This window comes from Mandrillus leucophaeus, unplaced genomic scaffold (genome assembly GCF_000951045.1).
Source record: "Mandrillus leucophaeus isolate KB7577 unplaced genomic scaffold, Mleu.le_1.0 Scaffold206, whole genome shotgun sequence".
Classification (NCBI taxonomy): Eukaryota; Metazoa; Chordata; class Mammalia; order Primates; family Cercopithecidae; genus Mandrillus; species Mandrillus leucophaeus.
The window spans coordinates 1,436,637-1,461,023 of record NW_012102099.1 but is presented as its reverse complement, the minus strand read 5'-3'; the positions used below and the strand labels follow the sequence as shown (position 1 = coordinate 1,461,023).

The following is a 24,387-nucleotide window of genomic DNA, read 5'->3' as shown; positions in this document are numbered from 1 at the left end:
ACAGCCACAGGGGAGGTTTGGAGAAGGACCAGGCCCCAGATTTTCATGAGTAACTTAGGACAAAATTTGGAAACCATAGATTTCTAGTTCCAGTGTCATTCTGTTACCATGTGCTTCACGTCACCACATCTGTGCACGGTGTGTGCACCGATGTCCATCTCTGGACATCTCTGAGGGCAGTGAAAGACTGGGCCTGTCTGCCTGCTTTAAAGCCCTTCTGCACATGATGTGACATTCAGGAGAAACACCAAACCAGCAGCCACAAGGAGAAGCAATTTAAATCTTTAGTTCTAGGAAAATTCCAGGCTGGGTGCAGTGGCTCACACTTATAATCCTAGTACTTTGGGAGGCCAAGGCGGGCGGATCACCTGAGGTCAGGATTTCAAGACCAGCCTGACCAACATGGAGACACCCGTCTCTACTAAAAATACAAAATTAGCCAAGCAAGGTAGTGCATGCCTCTAATCTCAGCTACTCTGGAGGCTGAAGGAGGAGAATCATTTGAACCTGGGAGGCGGAGGTTGCAGTGAGTTGAGATCGTGCCATTGCACTCCAGCCTGGGCAACAAGAGCGAAATTTCGTCTCAAGAAAAAGGGAAGAAAATTCCAAAGGGAGCTCCATTTACAACACAAGGCTCAACTGCTTGGCCATTGTTCCAGTTGCTATGGCTGTGTAACAAATCCCAAAATTTAGCTGCTTAAGACAGCATTGCATTAGGCGCGGGGCTCCTGTGAGTTAGGGACTCTTACAGGACACAGTGGGACTGGCTTGTCTCTGTGACATCAGCTGGGGGCATCAGCTGGGAAGAGTCCAGATCTGGAGGTCACTTGGTGGCAGGAGTAGTCTGAGGGCATCTGACTCACAAGTGTGGCAGTCGATGCTAGCTGTTTGTGGGGATCTCACTAGGGCAGACAGCTGAGGAAGGTTCTCATGGGTTCTCCTTGTGGCCTCACAGCCCCGCAGCCTCTGGATGAGGGATATAGTGTAGGCATCTTTTGGAACTACAGTCTGCCCCTGCATCCTCCCCATTGGTCCTGTTCAGGGCCTGTTCATTCATCATCCCAAGGTGATGGCAATGTCTCTTCACTTTTCTCCATTTCTGCCTCAAATTTCCTTCAGATGTCCTTTAAAACTCAGTCTGCTTGTCTGTATTAGAGAAAAGGGGTGGGGGGAAAGGGAGACAAACCAAACACTTTTTTTTTTTTTTTTGAGATGGGGTCTCACTCTGTCACCCAGGCTGGAGTGCAGTGGCACAATGTTGGCTCACCACAACCTCCAACCCCCTGCTCAAGTGATTCTCCCACCTCAGCCTCCAGAGTAGCTGGGACTACAAGTGCATGCCACCGCTTCTGGCTAATTTCTTGTATTTTTGGTAGAAATGGGATTTCACCATGTTGGCCAGGCTGGTCTCAAACTCCTGAGTTAAAACAATCCATCCACCTTGGCCTCCCAGAATGCTGGGATTACAGGTGTGAGCCAGCACGCCCAGCCCCAAACACCATTTAATAGGAAAATGGATATACTGTGGTATGTTCACCCAATGGAATGGGAAATGGCAATTAGAATGACTGAATTAGACTCCTATGTATCAAAAGGATCGATCTCCAAAACAAAAGTTTGGTGGGAAGAAAGCATGTTGTGAAAAGAAACAGACGGGAGTGGTTCTAACCACAGAGCTTGGACTCTGGAGCCTGAGACCTGAGTTCAAATCCTGCTCTGCCAGTAAGTAATAAGTATTAGTGTTAGGTTTAAAATCATGACAAACAATGCCATGTGCCATGATGCATGGATACACACATATGTACATGATGAAACTATAAAGTCACTGCAGGCCGGGCACTGCGGCTCACACCTGTAATCCCAGCATTTTGGGAGGCCAAGGTGGGTGGATCACCTGAGGTCAGTTCCAGACCAGCCTGGCCAACATGGCGAAACCCTATCTCTACTAAAAGTAAAAAATTAGCGGGTTGTGGTGGCACGCACCTGTAGTCCCAGCTACTTGGGAGGCTGAAGCAGGAGAATCGCTTGAACCTGGGAGGCAGAGATTGCAGTGAACCAAGATCACGCCACTACACTCCAGCCTGGGCAACAAAGTGAGACTCCGTCTCAAAAGAAAAAAAAAAGCCACTGCATGGAAATGATAACACACCAAACTCAGGCTGATGGTTTCCTTTGCAGCAGGAGAGAAGAAGATAGAATCAGGCAGGGATAGACAGGGTGCTTCAGTTGTATCTGTACTTTTTTACTTAAAAATGATTGTGAACAATCATGGTGGTGTTTTATTTCCTGTGGCATCTTTTCAAGCTCCTCCTCCCAGCACCCTAGCACTGGCACCCAGATTTGGTAGATTGACCCGGTTTCCTCTCCCTGGCATGGTGGTGGAGAATGGGTCAGAATTTGGAGCCAGCAGAGCTGGATGTGGGTCCTGCTGCTGCCATGTCCTCGGTGAGCAAGGTCATCCCGCCTTAGAGCTCTGGGGATGATCCAAGTCACCTTTGACGGCTGCTCTGAGGATTTGGTGAACGGAGAGTTTTGTGAACTGGGAGGGGCTTGCAGAAGTTAGCTCATTCCACTGCGGGCTGCAGGCGTGGCAACTGGCAAGAACAAGTGAGGCCAAGTGGCTGTCGCACCACAGAGAGTCGTAGGGACTGTGGTCTGGGGAGGGTGTGCCCTGTCTGAAGGGGTGGCCGCTCCTCAGCCCAACTAATAGGTGCCAGGAGGCACTCTGGGTTCAGTGATAGCTCGAGGGAAGCCAGCCACCTGGATTTTTGTGGGAACAGTTCCCTGGTTTTTGCTCTGGTCTAACAAAGAACATTTAGGCCAGTGACACCCACGGCCACTTTCAAGAGACTCCAGAGGGACACATTGCTGCGTACCCTTCCTCAAACCCCCTCGGCAGCACCTCCCTGGGCCCTGCAGTGCCAAGGTCCTCAGATCATAACCTTTATCCCCACCCCCAACCGCAACCCCAGTGAAGGAGAGTGGGATTTCTACTGGTGCGACGTCAGCTGGCTCCGGGAGAACTTCGACCACACCTACATGGACGAACACGTGCGGATCAGTCACTTCCGGAACCACTACGAGGTAAGCTGGGCAGGCAGGAGGGGACCGAGCCAACCAACTCATGTCACTGGGTGTGGCCATGAGCTGGAGCTGGTACAAGGATCAGAACAGAAAAGTATATTGGAAAAGTGTATTAGAATGTGGGATGCAATGCCGGGTGGGGAGTATGAGGGCTAGACCTATGGAGAGCCAAATGGTTTGGGGGTATAGGGATCTAAGGCCTGAGGATTGGAGGTCACAGGTTGGTTGGAGTTTCAGCACCAAGATTTGAGGAGCAAGCTGGTTTGAGGGTGCAGGGTCTGAAGGGAGAGGATGTATGAATGATTATGGTGATTTCAGGGTGGAGGCAAGTTGAGAAGTTTGGGGTCTAAAGATGGGAAGGAGGTCCAGAAGGGACAGGACTGGGGGAGGCTGTGGTGGGAGATTTTTAAAGGTTAGTCTAGCTTAGTGGTTAGAAGCATGAATTTTTTTTTTTTTTTTTTTTTTTTTTGAGATGGAGTCTTGCCCTTGTCACCCAGGCTGGAGTGCAATGGCACGATCTTGGCTCACTGCAACCTCTGCCTCACGGGTTCAAGTGACTCTTCTGCCTCAGCCTCCTGAGTAGCTGAGATTACAGGTGCTCACCACCACGCCTGGCTAATTTTTATTAGAGATGGGGTTTTGCCATGTTGGCCTGGCTGGTCTCGAACTCCTGACCTTGTGATCTGCCTGCCTCAGCCTCCCAAAGTGCTGGGATTACAGGTGTGAGCCACTGCGCTCAGCCAAAAGCATGAATTTTGGAATCAAGACAGGCCTTGGTCAAATCCTGGTCAAATCCATAGCTTCGTTGGATAGCTATGAGCAATTGACTTAATCTCTCTAAGCCCCAGTTTCCTCATCTGTGAAATGGGGATAATTCTTGACTAGCAAGCTCTTTCTGGGTCAAAGTTACTCTTACTGTTGCTATTTTGTGGGCCAGAGCATGGAGGCTGCAGGGTGGCTGGTGGATGTGTGTGGCTGGGAGGGGAGCGGGGCTGCGAGCAGGAGCTAATGGCTGCCTGTCCTTCCCGCCACCCAGCTGACCCGGAAGAACTATATGGTAAAGAACCTGAAGCGGTTCCGGAAGCAGCTGGAGCGCGAAGCGGGAAAGCTGGAGGCAGCCAAGTGCGACTTCTTTCCCAAAACCTTTGAGATGCCTTGCGAGTACCATCTTTTTGTGGAGGAGTTTCGCAAAAACCCAGGAATCACCTGGATCATGAAGCCTGTGAGTGCCCAGTGCCCGGGGCTGGTGGGAGGGAACAAGTCCCAGGCACCAGAGCAGGGATCAGGTGCAGACACTGTCTGGGAATGCAGCCTTAGATGCAGTCTGCCTTCCCGAAGGGCCAGCTTTAGCTCCTCTTCTCTGCCGTGTGTGGACCCAGCAGCTATGGCTGCCGGCACACAGTAGGTGCTCAATGAGTGTTTATTGAATGCAGAAGTGATCAAAGCCCTCTTATGTTTCCAGGCCTGAGAATGTTCCAGGCCCCAGGGAGGGAGCGGGAGGGAGGAGGGAGCAGACCTTTCCTGTGGAGCTGAAGACTGATGTTGGCTGATGCAGATTTAGCCAATAACACAGGTGCTTGGAGGGCAACTGACATTGGGCTGACAAAAATAATGGATGCTCCCAACGGGCATGGAGCCAGGGTGTACCTGCCTCCCAGGTTCTTCCCCTGGCCCATCCTGCCTCTCCTGTGTCCAGGGAAGACAGTGAGGAAGGCTGTGGCTGCAGCAGTAGGGATTAGGCTGATGCGGCGGAGTTCTGTGACCCACCGGGGCGGATTCCAGCTCCCAGCATTATCCTCTCAGACAAATGGTAATTTGTGCTAATTGGGAACAGCACTTGCATATTAAATTGATTCCATTCCCAGCCCACAGCCTTTGTTAGCAGCAGACACAACGGCAGCTACAGCTGTAATTAAGAGGAGGCATCTTGGCTCTGTATGTCTGTGTGTGTGTGTCCTGTCTCCCAAATCGTGAGGCACCCTGTCTGGGGAGTGGAGAGTGGGTGCTTCTGTGCTTCTAGTCATTTCTGGCCTGGGTTCTAATTCTGTGTCCACTGCTTACAAGCTATATGACTCTGAGCAGGTCACCCAACCCCTTTAAGTCCCTCTGGGCTCATTTCTTCATCTGTAAAATGGAATTAATGAGTGTGTCTACCTTACAGGGTTGTGAGAGAATTCAGTGAAGTTACACACATTCAACACATGAATTATACAAGTTATATCAAGGGCTTGGCATTAAGTGCCTGATAATTGACCACTGGTATTTCCAAGAGTCCAGGAAACACTGTCTCTTCGCTGTGTCCCTGGGAAAGCACTAGGTCAGTGTTTCTCAAACCCTAGAGTGCCCGTGCAGCATCCAGGGACCTGGTTCAATGCAGAGCCTGATTCACAGGTCTGGGTGGGGCCTGGGAATGTGCATTTCTACCAGCTCCCAGGACCTGCCAGTGCTGCTGGTCTGTGCATACACTTTCAGTATCGAGATTGTGGAACAGCGGTTCTCAAACTTGAGGATGCAACAGAATCTCCTGAAGAGCTTGTTCAAGCATCCCACCCACCACCCCAGAGTGTCTGATTCAGTCGGCCTGGTGGGGGCCTGAGAATTTGCATTTCTCGCAAGTTCTCAGGTATAGCAGTCAGGGTTCTCCAGAGAAAGGAAAGCATGTGTGTGTGTGTGTGTGTGTGTGTGTGTGTGTGTGTGTGTAAGGAATTGGCTCATACAATATTATGAGGGTTGGCGAGTCTGAAATCTGCAGGGCAGGCCAGCAGGGTGGAGCTTCAGGCAGGATTTCTATGTTACAGTTTTGAGGCAGAATTGCTTCTTTTTCAGAAACACTCAGTTTTTACTCTTAAGCCCTCAACTGATTAAATGAACCCTCCCCCATGCTATCAAGGGTGGTAACTTAAAATTAATGATTACAGGCCGGGTGAGTGGCTCATGCCTGTAATCTCAGCACTTTGGGAGGTCAAGTGGGAGGATCGCTTGATCCCAAGAGCTTGAGACCAGCATGGGCAACATGCAAGACTTAGTCTCTACAAAAAATACAAAAATATTAGCTGAGTGTGGTGGCATGTGCCTGTAGTGCCAGCTACTTTGGGGGCTGAGGTGGGAGGACTGCTTGGGCCTAGGAGGTTGAGGCTGCAGTGAGCCGAAATCATTCCACTGTACTCCAGCTTGAGTGACAGAGTGACACCCTATCTCAAAAAAAGCTAATAATTGCAGATGTGAATCACATCTACAAACTACCTTCAGAGAAATATCTAGACTAGTATTTGACCAAGCAACTGGGCACCATAGCCTAATCAAGTTGACACATAAAATTAACCATCGCCCCAGGTTCTGAGGGTGCTACTGGTCTGAGTACCACACTTTGAGAACCACTGGGTTTCAGTATTAATTCCGGGATCTTATTTGGATTCCGTTCAGGAGGAGAGAGTGTTAAAAACAGAACATTGCCCTAAATTTGGAGAATAGAGGGAGAAGAGTCCCCCCAATCCCTCCACTCTTCCCATAAGGCCTGTCTTTGTGACATGGTTGATCTTTGCCCACCCACAGGTGAAAGTTTTCACATAGTTGCTGTGGCCCGGCCAGTCACAGGGCAGCCCTCGGGCATCTCCTCTGCATTGTCTTCCTGGTGTCTGCCGAGTCTTCATCTTCCTCATCAGTGGCAGCAGAGCAGCCCAGGACTCAGGAGGGAGCAGGCAACATCATCCCCTCTCCACCACCCTGTGGGGACCCTCCTCCCGCCAGGCCACAGCCCCAGCCCATCTTGGAGCTCTTAGGGGAATATAAGAACAGACCCAAGAGGGTCTGGCATTTAAATGTCCAGTGTAAACATTGCATTGCTCTTAACTTTTTTCCCATGGAAGCATTCTCCCTTGCCAGCAGTTCAGGCTGGCAGGGTTGGTGGGGAGGTGGGCAGGACACTGACATGGGTCATGGGACCACTGTGACTCCAGTATGCCTTGTAGTATGGGGAGGTGGGTGCTTGGCTGTCAGGGACTGGGCCTGTCAGTCTCTCTGTGTGCCCCGCAAGCTGCTCAGGGACAGGGCCTATCTATCTGCTCACCCTGTGTCCACAAACCTGGTCTAACACTTCACACACTGCAGCAAGCGTTCTTGGCAACCAGGGGGCTGTTCTCAGCCTTGGGGGCTTATTCCAAACTGCAAGGCAGGAAGAGCCACATTTTAACATTCCATTACACTAGTTTACCCCAACCAGAGCTTCTCAGAATTTTTCACTGAAACTTTCTAAGAGTTGGGATGATTTGCTTAGTAAATAATAGAAAATCCAAATAACAGCAGCTTAAACAAGAGGGCAAGACTTCTGTACTGTTTTTATGCCATTGGCCTCTGGAATCTGGTGAAATGTGTGGACCCTATCACAGAATAGTGGTATTTTTTTTAACCACTTCATTGAAACATAATTGGCATACAAAAAGCTGTGCATATTTAATGTAGACAGCTTGATGAGTTTGGAGATAAGCATGTACCAATGAAAGAGTTGTGGTTTTCAAAACAGAAAATACAGTACATTTCATTATAAAAGAAGGCCGCTATACTGAAAAGCCATTATCAAACTGTTAGTCTGGGTTCCCCAAGAAACGGATGCCAAGACAAAATTAAACAGTTTGGCTGGTGAGAAAAAATGGGGAGGGAGCTAGCAGGTGAGACTGGGAGAGAAATCAGGCCTCCAAGGAAGGAAAGAAAGAAGAGAGGGAGGGAGGGAGGAAGATTAGAAGCCTTTGGAAAGTTCATCAAGGCTCCTGGGAGGCCTCAGCCAAAGTTGGCTGTCAGGAGTCCACTGTCTCTCAGGAATGGCTGGTCTTCATGTCCCCTGGGACTCAGTCACTGACTGGGAGCAGCCCTAGCAAGGCGCTCTGGCAAACACAGCTAGACCTCAACTGGAAGCAGCTGGCACTCTCAGTCAGTTACTCTGTTGGAGGCCTGCAAGGTGCATTGTCATGGGCACCACACAAGCTATTACGAAATTCTTTGTGCTATAGAAATATGTGCGCTTTTCATTAACAATTAAAGAGGATCTAACAGCAGGCCTCACAGCTACCATAATTTTAAAGTCAAGAGGAGCATAAACAATATTTTGAGATATCTGCAGCAATTGTAATGTGATATCGAAATCACTGTGATCTCTTTTGATGGCAAAGTCACGGGCATGGCTAACACTCCTATGATTTGTTGCATTCCTAATAGAGAGAAATGTGAACATCTGGTTAGGGGTTAATGAAAATAAAGATGAAAAAAAAAATTTTTTAAATTTACATTTACAGACACTGGGGAATTTTTTGAATGACGAAAAGCCGACTCTAGGGATGGTTTATTGGGTGGCTTAGCAACCCCACCAATTCCCAGCCCAGCAGGCTGGCCGCTTCTCCCGGGCCCCTCTTCACACCTCCCCTGCCTTGGGAATAAAGGAATGCCCTGGCCTCATGTCCTTTTTGAAGAAGACACGCATTTTTCCCAGAAGTCCCTGCAGCAGGCTTCCCGTAGCATCCTGCTGGCCCCTGCCTGAACCAATCACATGGCAATCACTGTGAGGGCTCAGACCGCCCCAGAGGACAGGGCCACTGGGAGGAGTTGGTCCAGATGGGTTCTGTTGGCAGAGGAGAGGAGGGCATGGCTGCGCCACTGGCTGTATTCCACACCCGATGAATGCTACGTGAGGAATGCAGCCCCCAGCGACAGGGCATGGGGTGACAAGGGGACAAGGACTTTGGTTGGCCACAGCTGGCACAAAAATTTATGGCTTATTCTGATAATCCATTCAAATAGTGGTTTCCAATAAAAAATATATCTTTTTATAAAACGCATAATATGGCTGGGCGCCATGTCTCACGCCTGTAATCCCAGCACCTGGGGACGCTGAGGCGGGTGGATCACATGAGGCCATGAGTTTGAGACCAGCCTGGGCAACATGAAGAAACCCTGTCTCTACAAAAAATGTAAACATTAGCTAGGTGTGGTAGTTCCCACCTGTAGTCCCAGCTACTCAGGAGGCTGAGGTGGGAGAAGTGCTTGAGCCCTGAAGGCAGAGGTTGCAGTGAGCTGAGATGGTGCCACTGCACTCCAGCCTGGGTGACAAAGCAAGACCCTGTCTCAAAGAAAAAAGCATAATATAAAAATATTTCCCTCCCAAACCATCAAGTAATAGAGATGTCCCCAGAAGTAGCAATGTTTATCATGTGATTTTGTGTATCCCCGGCACTTTGCAAGAGGTATATGAGCCCCAGGTTTGTGTAGCACAGATTTAACTATCTCAGATTTGTCACCCGTTGGCTGGGTGACCTTGGGCAATGTGTTTGGCCTCTCTGTTCACTGGTTCTCTCGGCTGCAAAATGGGGATAACATTAATGTTTATGTCAAAGGTGTGTGTTTTTTTCAAGCTTTAATGAGGTAACGTGTGTAAATCATGGTGCCTGGCACTGAGTAAACACCTGGTAAGTATTAGCTGCTGGCATTGCCATTGTTATGAACCATTTTACTAAAGTTCGTATTCTGATTATCTATTTCAGAGAAGCAAACCACTCCCAGACATAGTGACTTGAAACAACAGTAATGTCTTATTTAGTTCATGAGCCCCCAGCTTGGGCAGTGCTTGACGGGGAAGGCTCATCTATGCCCCAGCATCCACTGAGGGCTGGAGGATCCCCTTCCTAGCCTGCTCACTGGCTGGGCTAGCAAGTAGGTGCTGGCTGTTGGCTGGGAATTCAGCCAGGGTTGAGGGCTGGAAGACTCAGTTGCCTTCCAGGTGGGCCTCTTCGTGTGAGCTGGGCTTCCTCACGGGATGGCTGCTGGGTTCTGAGGGCGACCATCCTGAAAGAGAGAGCCAGGCGGAAGCTATATTGCCTTTTATGATCTGGCATTGGAGTGCACACATCACTTCTGCCATAGGCAATTAGTAGAGACACTTCCAGATTCAAGGGAGGGGACATTGACTTTACCTCTTGACAGGGTTCTGGAGAACATATGGGACTGGAAATATTGTCGTGGTTGTTTTTGGAAACTGCCATCTGCTGGATGTATTAGGTGATTTCCTAATCAGTATTAGGTGATTTCCATCTCACCAACCCCAATGTAACACCATGCAGGTGCTTCATCTTCCATTCTTTAGGGTTAGTCCCTTAGGAAGGCACCTCCTGTAACAGTCGTGTCGAGTTACTAACAATGGCCTGAACAATAAAGGCATTTTGTTATCTCACAGAACTAGAAGGCTGAGGGTAGGCAGATCCAGGTTTGGGGATGTGCTCCATGATGCCACTAGAGGCCCAGGCTCCTTCTCTCCATCCACTCTGCAGCCTGTGTGCTGGCTTTTTGTCATCAGACTTGTCACCTCATAGGTGTGACATGGCTGCTGCAGTCACAGGCATCATCTCTGCAGACAGTAGCATTCAAAGAAAGAAGGAAGGAGGCCAGGACTTTTCTTCCCGACCCCCTTTCTCCCCAGCTCCTTCCCTAATATTTTTAGAAAGGAGAAACATCTTTCCTGGAATCTCTGAACAAATGTCTCCTTAGGTCTGATTGGCTAAAACTGGTCATGAGGTTTCCACCAACTGCAAGGGAAGCTGGGAAAACCTACATCTGGCCTTTCCAGCCTCCCTCATGAGAGGTGGGCTTTGCTAGCAAGGAAGAAGAAGAAGGAAAGTGGCCATAGGGAAGGCAGCCAATAGGGTTGGAGATAGGGGTTCCTAGATCAAAGAGTATGAACCTGAAAAGATACCTTTTAATTGAAGTTTAATAAACCATAGAAGAGTAGTCAAATTTTAGGGGCACAGTATGAATTTTCACAAAGTGAATCCACTCAAATAACCAGCACCCAGGTCATAAACAGAGCATTCCCTACCCCTCAGCCACCCTCTTAGACCCCCTTCCACTCACTCACAGCCCCTCAAGGCACTAAACAGCATAGGTTTGCTTTGTCTGCTTTTGGACTTCAATTAATTGGAATCTTATAGGGTGAGTACCTTGTGTCTGGTTTCTCTCCCTTGACATGTTTTGCAGTTCATTCTGCTGTTGTGGGTAATTGTACATTACTGTCATCTTTGTACACTATTCCACTGATTAAATATTCATCCATTGGGTAGTCTCCGGGTGGAGCTATTATGATAGTGCTGCTATGGGTGTCTGGGGCCATGTCCATGGTGACATGTCCAGACATTTCTGTCATGTAGGTCCCTAGGAGAGGAATTTCTGGGACCTAGGATAGAGGATGCCTATGTTCAGCTTTAGCGAATGCTACCAGTTTCCAAACAACATACTCCCATACCAGCAGTGTGTGCAAGTTCCAGTTTCTCCACATCCTCACCAATACTTGGTATTGTCTGTCTTTAATTTAACCATTCTCAGGTAGTATGTAGTAGTATCATATAGTGATTTTCATTAGTGTAAGAATTAAAGAAAGAGGAGAGAAACTCGAAAGGTGGCTCGCCAGTCAAGACAGATTTATTTTAGAGAAAACAAACCTGAGAGGAGCCTTCTGGCTGAGTTAGGTCAGAGCCACACTTTCTTACAGACTTAAGAGTTTTTTGTTTTGTTTTGTTTTGTTTTAAAGGTGGAGTCTCGCTCTGTAGCCCAGGCTGGAGTGCAGTGGCGCGATCTCGGCTCACTGCAAGGTCTGCCTTCTGGGTTCACACCGTTCTCCTGCCTCAGCCTCCTGAGTAGCTGGGACTACAGACACCCACCACCATGCCCAGCTAATTTTTTGTATTTTTAGTAGAGACGGGGTTTTGCTGTGTTAGCCAGGATGGTCTCGATCTCCTGACCTTGTGATCCACCCACCTCAGCCTCCCAAAGTGCTGGAATTACAGGCATGAGCCACCGTGCCCCAGCCAGACTAAGAGTTTTTAAGGATTCAGGGTGGGAGAATTTATTAGAGGCTTGGACTGCTTCTGTGTCTCTTTGTTGTGCTTATCTGGGAGGGAGAGTTGTGTGTCTGTTCCCCTACATCTTTCTGCAGCTGCAGGCATATCCCCCAAGTCTGCTTTTAGCTTTCTTATCTTAGTGCACCTGAAGGGAAAGGAATGTGCTTATTAAGACCCACTGTTTTACTGGAGTCCATTGTATGAGGGTGAAGTTTGGCAGTTGCCCAAGAGACTTTCCCCCCGCCTCCCTCTGTGCCTGAGCTGTCTTATCTGTGTTTTACTGTCTGCTCTTTCTGGCTGTTCATAGTTAGAAGAGAAGTGATTTCCTTGGAATGCATGAGGTTAGAAAGGGAGCTGGAACTTAAAATGGTGGTGTTTGTCCGAGATGATGGTGCTCTTGTTTTGTCAATTAGCACTTCTCTGTTGGTGAACTCTCTGATGAAGTTGAGTGCCTGTTCTTTTCTTTTCTTTTCTTTTCTTTTTTTTTTAAATAAAGACAGAGTCTCACACTGTTGCCCAGGCTGTGCAGTGGTGCAATCCCTGACCACTGCAGCCCTGCTCTCCTGGGCTCAAATCACCCTTCCACCTCCACCTTCCAAGTAGCTGGTACTACAGGGGTGCACTGTCACACCCAGCTAATTTTTAAAATTATTTTTAGTAGCCATGAGGTCTCAAGGTCTTACTACGTTGCCTAGGCTTGTCTCAAACTCCTGAGCTTAAATAATCCTCCTACTTCGGCGTTCCAAAGTGCTGGGATTACAGATGTGAGTCACTGGGCCCAACCTATTGTATGTTTACACTGGCAATCTTCTTTCATAAAATGCCTGTTCAAGTCTTTTGCAAGGCTGTGAACTGTTGGAAGCTCCTGGTACACACTGATTAGTTGCTTTCTAAAATTGCTATGCACACTTGGCTGCCCTGAGCCACCACCAGTACTCCATAGAGTTTTTGGCACCCAGTCTTCTGGGCATACACAACCCTGAACCAGGGTGCACAGCATGGCAGGCAGAGCAGGGGCCCTTTGTGCAGTTAGCAACCTGTACAACCACACTTGACAACCCTGCCTGCCCCTACCTTGTACAGAGAGCCTCGGGTGGGTCAGGTGGGCCATGTTCAGAGGAGAACAGAAGGAAATGAGAGTTTGCAGTTATGCTGGAGGTAAGATGGCTTGGGGGACCTGCTCAGTTGCTGCAAATACCTAAAGGACTCTTCTGGACCCAGGAATCAGCTTTGTTCTAGGAGGTCCTAGAAGCCAAAGCCAGACTGGCCAGTTTTAGCTCAACACAGGTTAGGCTGTGAACGTTCTATGAGGTCTGGGTTATTGCATAAAGCTCAACATACAGTATGCACTTCATATATACCTTTTGGATGACTACTTAACAAAGCTATCCTGTAACAAAATGGGCTGTGTTTGGCGTGGGTTGGGGGAGGTAGTGAGCTCCTAGGCACTGTGGGTGTGCAAAGTCAGGCAGGAGGACTGTTGTCCTACAGTGGTAGAAGGGGAGTAATGCCTTTGTTGAGGACCACTCCATATGAGATCAAAGATTCTGTCAGCCCCTAGACTCTGTGAAGCTATGAATTATCCATGCTGGGTTTCAGTAAAGGCAGGCTGATTTCAGTATTAGCCGAAGCAAACCCTAATTAGGAAGGCAAATTGATTTCCAAAAAAAGAATTGGATAATATGTTCCCAGGACTGTTAGAAATGGCTTTTTAATTGTCTGTTCTTTTGCATTATTCATGCAAATGTATGTCTTTGTGAGCTAAGTCAGTCTGCCTCTTTCCCTCGCTTCCCTCTCTCCCTCTGCCAGGGTTAGCACCTTCTCTGTTCCAGCCCCTTCAGTTAGCCTTCCTCTGGGGAGAGTTGGGGGCTCATAAGGAAAAAGAGACAGATATGCTGGGGAGAGCCTCCAGCCATGGGGGCCAACGAAGAACCATGCAGAGCTAAGAGCTGGCTTTCTGCGCCCACCCCACCCCAGGTAGCCCGGTCACAGGGGAAAGGCATCTTCCTCTTCCGCAGGCTGAAGGACATCATGGACTGGAGGAAGGTGAGCCTGCCTCTTCCCCTTCCTCCCTGAACCCTCCTCTGACCTTGCCAGCAGGAGGGGCCCCTCCTTCCTGCTGTCAAAGCTCAGAGGGCTGGCAGAGAAACTCTGCCCACAGGTCTGCCCATTGGAGCAGGGTCTCCAGAGCCAGATTGTTCAGGTTCAAATCCTGACCTTGCCACTCAATCACTCAATAGCTGTGTGCCCTTGGGCAAGTTACTTCACCTGTCAGTGCCCCAGTAAATGTGGATGGTGATTGTACCTGCTGAGGATGCAGTGAGCTAATAAACACACACACACACACACACACACACATTCTCACACATACCCACACACCCAGCACAGTGCCTGGCACTCAGCGCTCGATGTACATTTTTTTTTTTTCTTTTTTTGAGACAGAGTCTCGGTCTGTCGCCCAGGCTGGAGTGCAGTGGCCGGATATCTCAGTTCACTGCAAGCTCTGCCTCCTAGGTTCACGCCATTCTCCTGCCTCAGCCTCCCGAGTAGCTGGGACTACAGGCGCCCACCACCTCGCCCAGCTAGTTTTTTGTATTTTTTTTTGTTGGGGTGGGGTTTCACCATGTTAGCCAGGATGGTCTTGATCTCCTGACCTCGTGATCCGCCCGTCTCGGCCTCCCCAAAGTGCTGGGATTACAGGCTTGAGCCACCGCGCCCGGCCTCGACGCACATTTTTTATCTGGGCCTCCTGCTCACGTGGCTGGGGAGAGTTTGGCTGACTCTTCCTCAGGGCCTAGACTGAGCCTCGGGGGCAGCTCCCTCCCAACCCCAATCCCTTCTTGTCCCAAGACACGGTGCAGTGGAAATCCTGATTCAAATCCTGCCTCTCCCACTCAGCAGATGTGTGGTCTTGGGAAAATGACCGAAGCCCTCTGAACCCTCTGAACCCGAGTGGTGATGATGGTGCAGGGTGGGTGGGAGGAGCAGGATGGCTGAAATCCTATAGGACCGGCCCCTGCTGTACCAGGAGGTGAACAGCAGTGCTCAGTGTCTTGACTCCTCCCATGAAACTGTCAGGGCACTGCAGGGAAGAAGCTCAGCAGCCTGGAGGCCCAGCCTGCTGGAGCACTGTCAGTCCCTCTGGCAGCCACGTGAGTGGCTGGGCCCAGGTCCCAGGAAGGCAAAACCTGGCTGCTTCTGTCATGATACAGCTAAATGGGGAACAATGAGGGGTGGAGCAGGTCTACCCTGAGAGCCAGTGCTGCCTGCCATTGTTGGGGCTGTTGTGTCACCCCATCAAGTGTGTGACCCTTGTCTTTGAGTGAAGGGGACAATAGGTGGGAGAGGCGTTTGCAGCCTGTGAGGTGCTGTGCAGATGCATGAGAGCATTGCTGTCTTCCAGAGCTGGGCTGGCAGGTAGAGAAGAAGGAGCAATGTCCTCGGGGGCCCATGGGTGGTGTAAGCAGCACTGTCCAACAGAACTTTCTAGAGGGATGGAAATGGTGGATATCTGTGCCCTCCAATGTGGTGACCACTAGCTACATGCAGGATGTTGAGCGCTTACCATGTGGCTGGTGTGACTGAGGACTGGATTTTTAATTTCATATCCTTTTTAAAAATTGTGGGCTGGGTGTGGTGGCTCACACCTGTAATCCCAGCACTTTGGGAGGCTGAGGTGGGCGGATCACTTGAGGTCAGGAGTTCGAGACCAGCCTGGCCAACATGGTGAAACCCCATCTCCACTAAAAATGCAAAACTTAGCCATGGTGGCTCTCACCTGTAATCCCAGCTACTTCAGAGGCTGAGGCACAAGAGTTGCTTGAACCCGGGAGGTAGGGGTTGCAGTGAGCCGAGATCATGTCACTGCACTCCAGCCTGGACAACAGAGCAAGACTCATTCTCAAAAAAAAAAAAAAAATTGTGGTAAAATATGTAGCATGAAATTTACCATTGTAACCTCTTTTAAGTGTGTGACTTTGTTACATTAAGTGCATTCACATTGTTGTGCAACCACCACCACCGTCCATCTCCAGAATGTTTCATCTTCCCAAACTGAAACTCTGAAACTGTTAAACACAAGCTCCCCATCCCCTTCTCTCCCCAGCCCCTAGCAGCCCCCATCTACCTTCTATCTCCATGAACTCGACTGTTCCAGGCACCTCATCTAAGTGACACCAGACAATATTTGTCCTTTTGTGTCTGGCTTATTTCACTTAGCCTTATGTCTTCGAGTTTCATCCATGCTGTAGCATGTAATTTCATTTACTTTTCATCAAGGTAAATGTAAATAGCCTCTTGTGGCCAGTGACTGCCCTACTGGGCAGCACAAGTCTAGAGGTTAAACACTTAGGCTCTGGGCCCAGACTGTGTGGGTTTACATCCCAGCAACACCACTAACTGGCTGTGTGAACTCGGACAAGTTACTCTCCCTCTCTGTGCTTCTAATCTGTGAAATGGAAATAACATTAGTACTTACCTGATAGTAAGTACTAATAGGGTTGATTTAAAGATCCAATGAGCTACCCCAAGTAGTATCTAACACAATGCCTAATACATAGGAAATGTTCCATAAATAAATGTTCAATTATTATTATTATTACAACTAGGACACAAGAAGCTCTGATGACCAGAAAGATGATATTCCTGTGGAGAACTATGTGGCTCAGCGTTACATTGAAAATCCCTACCTGATAGGAGGTGAGATGGCTGTCTCTGCTCCTGCTCTTCCATTGCATGGTCATCAGTCAGTCAGTCAACAAGCTTTGACCAGCAGCCTGCCAAGGGCCCAGCCTGACACCAGGCATGAAGGGTTGCGTGGAAAGAGATGGGTTCTGCAGTCTCCCACCTCCTAGCCATTGCCTCTCCCCAGCATGTCCATTCCACTCCCTTCTTGGTTCAGGAAAATTCTCCTCCTTTAAAAACTAACTTATTCATTCATGCATTTATCCAACAAATATTATAAAGTACCTACTTGGTGCCAGCACTGCCCTGAAAACTGGCTACCCCCCAACCCTGCTCTCCTGGAGCTTACACCCCTGCTGAGCAGGCTGCAATAAACCAGAAAACAAACCACGGGACGGTCCCATGCAGTGCTGGGTGTTAGGAAGTCAGTCAGGCAGAGCAATGGGACAGAGAGTGACATGGGGGCCAGGAGGTGGACACGTGAGCTGAGACCTGAGTGACAACTATGAGTCACTGTGGGTAGATTTGGAGGGAGGGGAATGCAGGGAGGAGGAATTGCAAAGGCAGAAGGCCCTGAGGTGGAACCCAGCCTCCTGCCCGCAACCTTGGTGGGTTTCCCCAGGCAGGCCAACATCTGCTTTTCTCACTGGGGCTCTGGGAACTACAGGCACATCAGGCATGCGGGACGTCATTGCAATAGTGTTAATGCCAGTTGCCTCCTCCCACGTCCTCTGGCAATTACCTTCCCCAGGGGGAAGTCCCTAGGCCTCTTCTCCTCTCTCCCCCATAGTGACCCCATCCTGTCTGTGGCTTAAACACCACCCAAAGGCCAGTGACTCCCAGCTTTCTGTCCCCAGCCGAGACCTTGTCCCTGAACCCCAGATCCTGATGTCCAGTAGCCTGTGACATCCCTCTTGGGCATCTGCCAGCCACTCAAACCCAACACATCCCAAATTCTGCCCTCCCATCCCCCCACCACTCCTCAGCTTCTGTGTCGGGGACACAGCTAGAAGCCAGGAGCCATTCTGGGTGTGTCCCTCTTCCCCCGCCACATCTGGTTCTCACCAAGCTCCTACAAGCTCTTGAATCTGCCTGGCTGCTCCTCTCACCTCCACCCTGGGCCCGGCCACCATCCTCTCCCTCCTGGACCACCACACCTGCTCCCTCACTGGCACCTGCTGCTATTCTGCCCACTTCTCTCCACCTCAGCGTGGCAGCCAGAGGGAGGAGACACCCTTCCGTGGCTTCCCATGGTTTGTGAGACAAAACCCCAAAACTGCATGGGCCCTGACCTCTGCCAGCCTAGCCGACCTCATCTCCTTCCACTCTGCCCTTGGCCCGAGCTCTTTCCCCCTCCAGGCCTCTGTTCTCGCAGTTCCTCCTGCCCAAGGTCCTGCACCACTCTGGGCTAGGCAGGCACCTTCACTCCATGAAGGTCACCACTCCTCATGGGGGTCTTTGACCACTGAGTTTCAAGCCTTTCCCCCAAGTTGACCCCCACGCACCCCTCCCCCGCCTCCCGTTATTCTCTCTTTATACCTTGTGCAGTTTTTTTGTTGTGTTTTTTTGAGACCATGTCTCGCTCTGTCGCCCAGGCTGGAGTGCATTGTCATGATCAGAGCTCAGGCAGCCTCCATCTCCTGGGCTCAAGCGATCCTCCTGCCTCAATCTCCAGAGCAGCCGAGACTACAGGTGTGCACCACCACGTGAGGCTAATTTTTTGTAGACACAGTCTCACTATGTTGCTCAGGTTGGTCTTGGATTCCTGGCCTCAAGCGATCCTCCTGCCTCCGCCTCCCAAAGTGTTGGGATCACAGGCATGAGGCGCTGCACCTGGTCCCTTGTGTCGTTTCAGTGGGAGCTTCATGAAGGCGGGGTTTCCTGTCTGTCCACTGCTATTTTCCCAAAACCTAGCACAATGTCTGACGATCAATATTTGTGCACAAATTCTTTCTTTGCCTGACAGGCCGCAAGTTTGACCTGCGTGTCTATGTGCTGGTGATGTCGGTGAGTAACAAAGGTGGGGTCCCTCTTCCAGCAGTGGTTAAAGGGTGGCTGGACTAGGGAGATGGGGGGAAGAGGCCTGGGGGTACCTTGTATGAACTTGTCTGGTCTTCTCTGCCTGGGAGAGCCCCAAGGGACATCTAGGGATAGGGTGGGGGCAGGAAGACTTATCTGAGGTTTACCATCTTAGATGCCCAAAAATTTAGATTTGCCCTCTATCTGCCCTTCTTTATTCATTCGGTCATCCACAGCAGACATTTATAGAGTACCTACTAAGTACCAGGCCCTGGCACTTAGCAGGTTTTATCTCATTCAGGCCTCTTAACAACGCAGAGAGGCAGGTTCTATTACTATCCTCCCTTTACAATGAGGGAACAGATACAGAGGTTGTGTACCTTGCCCAAAGTCACACAGTTGGTGAGCAGCAGAGCTGGGATTCAAATCCAGGCAGCCTGGCCTCAGAGCCTACTCTCTTAACCAGGGAGTGGCTATGTCCCTCCACCCATTCATTCATTCCTTCATCCAGCCAACGTTCAGATCTTTTTGCTGGGCACAGGGTATGGAGGTATCTGAGGCAGACCCCACCCCTGTCCTCCTGGACCTCACCTTCATTTTGTTTCCTTCTGTATCCCCCTCCCCCTGGGGGAAAGGAGGGGACAGAATCAAAGAAGGCTGGTGTAAAAGCAGGTGCCTGAAGGATGATTTGGGAAAGACAGAAGGGCACTCCGGGTGGAGGAAACGGTAGGTGCAAGAGCTAGGCGGTCTGAGAGTGCCTGAATATATTCCTTTTCCCTTCTCTCTCTCTGTTTCCACCTCTGCCTTAGTACATCCCGCTGCGGGCCTGGCTGTACCGGGATGGCTTTGCCCGATTCTCCAACACCCGCTTCACGCTGAACAGCATTGATGACCAGTGTATCCTGGGATCCTGCCGAACCACCCCCAACACACCTACCCCTTCCCACACTCTGGCCGGTCGCAAGTGAACTCCTTTGTCCCACAGATGTTTGCTGAGTGCCTGCTGTGGTCTGGGCACAGGAGACAATGTATGAGACAGGTCTGGTCCCTTCCCTCCGGGAGCTTCCAGTCTTGTGGGGGTGATTCCGTGGGAGAGGCCAACTCTGCTTAGCGCAGCTCACCACAAACCGCTCTGCCTAATGATAGTTTTGGTGCTATGCCTAACATTCACATTTACTTATATTCCTAGGGTCGGATAGTTTTAGCCCTTTGGAGAACACTGTATATGCCTGTTTCTTCAGTGCCTAGTCATTGGCTCACTCATTCATTCAAGCACAATGCTATTTTCACCCATCCGATTGGCAAAGACCAAAAGTTTGATAACACGCTGTCCTGGCGAGGCTGGGAGAATGCATATGTTGCTGGCGGGTTTGTAAATTGATTGGTATGACTCCTTTGAAGACAATCTGGCAAAGATCTGTTAAAAGACAAATGCACCTACCCTGTGACCCAGCAATTCCCCTTCTGGGATTTTATCGTCTTACAAGTACATCTGCAGTATGAGACAAGACAGGCTTCAAGGTTATTCACTGCACAGCCTTGTCTGTGAGAGAAAAAAATAGGGAACAATGAAATGAATGGCTCCTTTATACAGTGGAATACTATGAAGCTGTTAAAAAGGAATGGGGAAAGTGCTTTATGTCCTGATATGAAACGATTTCCAAGATATATTGTTAATTGGGAAAAAACAAAGTATGTCTAGAACAGTGTGAAAGTATGTTCTCGTTCATGTTAAAAATTATATCTGGCCAGATGTGGTGGCTCACACCTGTAATTCCAGCACTTTGGAGGCTGAGGCAGAAGGATCACTTGAAGCCAGGAGTTCAAGACCAGCCTGGGCAACATAGTGGGATCCTGTCTCTATGAAAAAAATAAAAATAAAAATAAATTAGCCAGATGTGGTGTCACATGCCTGTACTCCCAGCTACTCAGGAGGCTGAGGTGGGAGGATCATTTGAGCCCAGGAGTTCGAGGCTGCAGTGAGCTGTGATTTTGCCCCTGTGTGCCAGTCAGGGTGACAGAGCATAGACCCTGTCTCAAAAAAAAATTCTCTCTCTCTCTCTATATATATGTTTGCTTATCTGTACATAGACATCTCTGGAAGAACAGACAAGAAGCTGGGTGCAGTGGCTCACACCTGTAATGCTAGCATTTTGGGAGGCCAAGGCAGGTGGATCACCTGAGGCCAGGAGTTGGAGACCAGCCTGGCCAACATGGTGAAACCCCATTTCCACTAAAAATACAAAATTAGTTGGCATTGTGGCACCTGCCTGTAATTCCAGCTACTAGGGAGGCTGAGGCATGAGAATCCCTTGAACCTGGGAGGCAGAGTTTGCAGTGAGCCGAGATCACACCATTGCGCTCCAGCCTGGGTGACAAGAGCAAGACTGTCTCAAAAAAAAAAGAAGCTGGAAATAGATGTAGCGTTTGGGAAGAGAAATGTGAGTGGAGACAGAGGTAGAAAGGAGATGTTTCCTTACATACATTGTGTGCGTTTTAACTTTTGAGCAATGTGAATGTATTATCTGGTCATAATAAACACATCAAAAGAAGATCTTTAGGCCTGAGCCTCAGAAGAAAAGAGGTAGAGAATCCAGCAATATTTAGGAGGCAAGTGGGCAGGACCAGATGACCTGCACGTGGGAAAGATGGAAAGGGGTGACGCTACCCAGCTTCGGGTGTGGGCAACCTAGCCAATGCTTTTAGCCCATGTGCATCTCTCTGCGTTAATTTTCCCATTCAGTTGAGTGCGTGTCCAAGGTGATGCATGTGCATTGCCTGCATGTGAGACTGGGATTAGACCTTTCTGAGTATTTTTTGCAATTTGTTTTTTTCTATTTTGCCAACGTCAGCACTTCCAGTACATTCATTTTATTTTGTAATTCTAACAAGCATTTATCATACACAAGTCATCGAGGTTTTTTTTGTTTGTTTGTTTTTTGTTTTTTACTAAAGTTAAATAATACATGTAAAACACTTAAAACAGTGGCTGGCCCAGAGTGACCTCTCAGTAAATGTTAGTGGTCCTCCTCTGCCACTTAAAAATGTTTGCAGAGCTCTGGGCATCATGGGGACTTTTTAAACAAATCAAGCCCTCTCCCGAGGCTAGTTACTAGTTAATGAGGCTTTGCTGTTTTCACAGTGAGTAAATACACATTTTCCACCCCTTCTTTTATATTGTTTAAAATTTTTAATCTTGAAATATTAATAGAAAATAATTTCCTATAAATAGAAAACTGCAGGAAAGACTGTAACAACCCATGCATTTACCATCCAGATTTAACAGATTAATATTTTATCATATTCACATCAGATATTACATACCAAATTTTAAAATAATCTTGGATCATAAAATAATAAACATTTTCAACCTGACTTTATTATATATAATATATATAGTTTATATATAATTATTCAAATATATATTTACATATAGTATATCTATACATATACTAAATACAAAAATATTCATTGAAACACTGTATATAATAGTGTACAGTCATCACCCTTGATCCCTTAAATCTCCCTTGAGGGATGGTGAAATGAATGATAAAGCATCTATGTGATCTTGTGCATCTATTAAAAGCAATGAGATAGGTCGAAATATCAGGACATAGAAAGGTACCTAAAACAGATGACTAAGTTAAAAACAAAATGTAAGATGGAGAACTGGTATATTCACGTTCCCATTTTTGCCTTTTTTTTTTTTTTTTTGAGACGGAGTCTCGCTCTGTCGCCCAGGCTGGAGTGCAGTGGCTGGATCTCAGCTCACTGCAAGCTCTGCCTCCCGGGTTCACGCCATTCTCCTGCCTCAGCCTCCCGAGTAGCTGGGACCATAGTCGCCTGCCACCTCGCCCGGTTAGTTTTTTGTATTTTTTTAGTAGAGACGGGGTTTCACCGTGTTAGCCAGGATGGTCTCGATCTCCTGACCTCGTGATCCACCCGTCTCCACCTCCCAAAGTGCTAGGATTACAGGCGTGAGCCACCGCGCCTGGCCTCATTTTTGCCTTTAAGGAAGGATGTTTCTGTTTAAGAAGAAGCATGAAAGGATGTTCATGATTCACTAATCTATCTTACTGATTGATTGATTGATTGACAGTTTCCTCCTCTATTGCCCCTGATCGAGTACAGTGGTGGGATCACCACTCTTTGCAGCCTTGAACTCCTGGGCTCAAGTGATCCTCCCATCTCAGCCTCCTGAGTAGCTGGGACCACAGGCACACGCCACTAAGTCTGGCTAACTTGTTTTTTGTAGCAATGAGTTCTCGCTAGGTTGCCCAGGCTGGTCTCAAACTCCTAGGCTCAAGAGTGTCACCTTGATTCAACAGTTTGAATCCTCCCACCTTGATCTTCCAAGGTGCTGGGATTACAGGCGTGAGCCATCGTGCCCAGCCTCACTAATTTATTAACTCTGAAAACTGCAGAGTATTAGAATCAGGTCAGGAAACATTTATTTTCAACTTTATACATAACTATTATGAATTGTTTCTACAACGGATAGGCCTTACTCTAATAATTACATCATAAAACATCTAAAGGATATAGTTTTTATAAAAGTGGTATAGCTCATGAAAATCAAATCAGAAAATTCAGAAAAGTACCAAAAGGAAAAGAAACCTTCTCTAGGCACATTTTCTGGCAAAAACTACTTACTTGTTTTCCTTCTAGGCTTATTTGTAGGGAATTTTGTTGTCATTCACCGTTTATATACAAATGATCCCACTGTATAAATTTAACCTTTTCTTGCACTAAACATTATCAGCAGTATTTTCCTTGTAGACTTTTTTTTTTTTTTCTGTTACAAAAATATTCCACTGAGTAGGTTTCCTGGTTTTCTAATCCCCCATGCTGCAGGCATTCGGGAAGTATTCAGTTTCTTGCTATAGTGACACATAATGCTGCAAAGGAGCATATTTCTTCATAAATCTTTTACGGTATTTAAGATGTTTCCTTTGGATGGTGTCATAGAGGTGTAAATACTGAGTCAAGCCCATCTGGCCACATTGCTTCCCAGAAATGTCCTTTTATGTTTTTACCCTCGCTGGGTGTGGTGGCTCACGCCTGTAATCCTAGCAGTTTGGGAGGTTGAGGCGGGCAGATCACTTGAGGTCAGGAGTTCGAGACCAGCCTGGCCAACATGGTGAAACCCTGTCTCTACTAAAAATATAAAAATTAGCCAGGCGTGGTGGTGAGTGCCTGTTACTCACCCCACGGGAGGCTGAGGCAGGAGAATCGCTTGAACCAGAGAGGTGGAGGTTGCAGTGAGCCAAGATTGTGCCACTGCACTCCAGCCTGGGTGATAGAGCAAGACTCTGTCTCAAAAATAAATATAAATAAATAAATAAAACAAAATATGTTTACCCTCCTATTGACTGGTCCATTTCATCCCAGCTCCCCAGTCCTGGGGACAATTGTTTTAAACAGCCATTTCTGAAATGATTGGGCACATCTAGGTGAAGCAGATAGGGGCATTCATTATATGACTCTTGCAAATATTCTGTGAGTTTTGAAGTTTTCAAAATGAAAAGATGTTGTACATCCCACTGACTTGATGAGGAAGCAGTGTTTTGCCTTAAAATTAGCATTTCTTCCAATTTTCATTTTCCCCCATTTGCATGCCTTTGAAATTATGTATCTTCTATTACTAGGAACTTTGAGCTTTTTCCCAGATGGGGTCCTACCAGCTGTATTTTCTCTTTTATGTTTGTCCATATCCTTTACTTAGTAC

General features: G+C 48.3%; 1 protein-coding gene across 1 annotated transcript in view; it reads left to right on the top strand.

Moving 5' to 3' along the window:
• Window positions 1-24,387, top strand: part of TTLL9 (tubulin tyrosine ligase-like family member 9) — a 64,049-nt gene that overhangs the window by 24,546 nt on the left and 15,116 nt on the right. Inside the window, 8 exon segments of the mRNA XM_011979798.1 lie at window positions 2,973-3,084; window positions 4,121-4,306; window positions 13,935-14,003; window positions 15,036-15,084; window positions 15,087-15,109; window positions 16,565-16,655; window positions 18,607-18,647; window positions 19,469-19,556. Of these exon segments, the coding sequence (XP_011835188.1) occupies window positions 2,973-3,084; window positions 4,121-4,306; window positions 13,935-14,003; window positions 15,036-15,084; window positions 15,087-15,109; window positions 16,565-16,655; window positions 18,607-18,647; window positions 19,469-19,556 (659 nt within the window).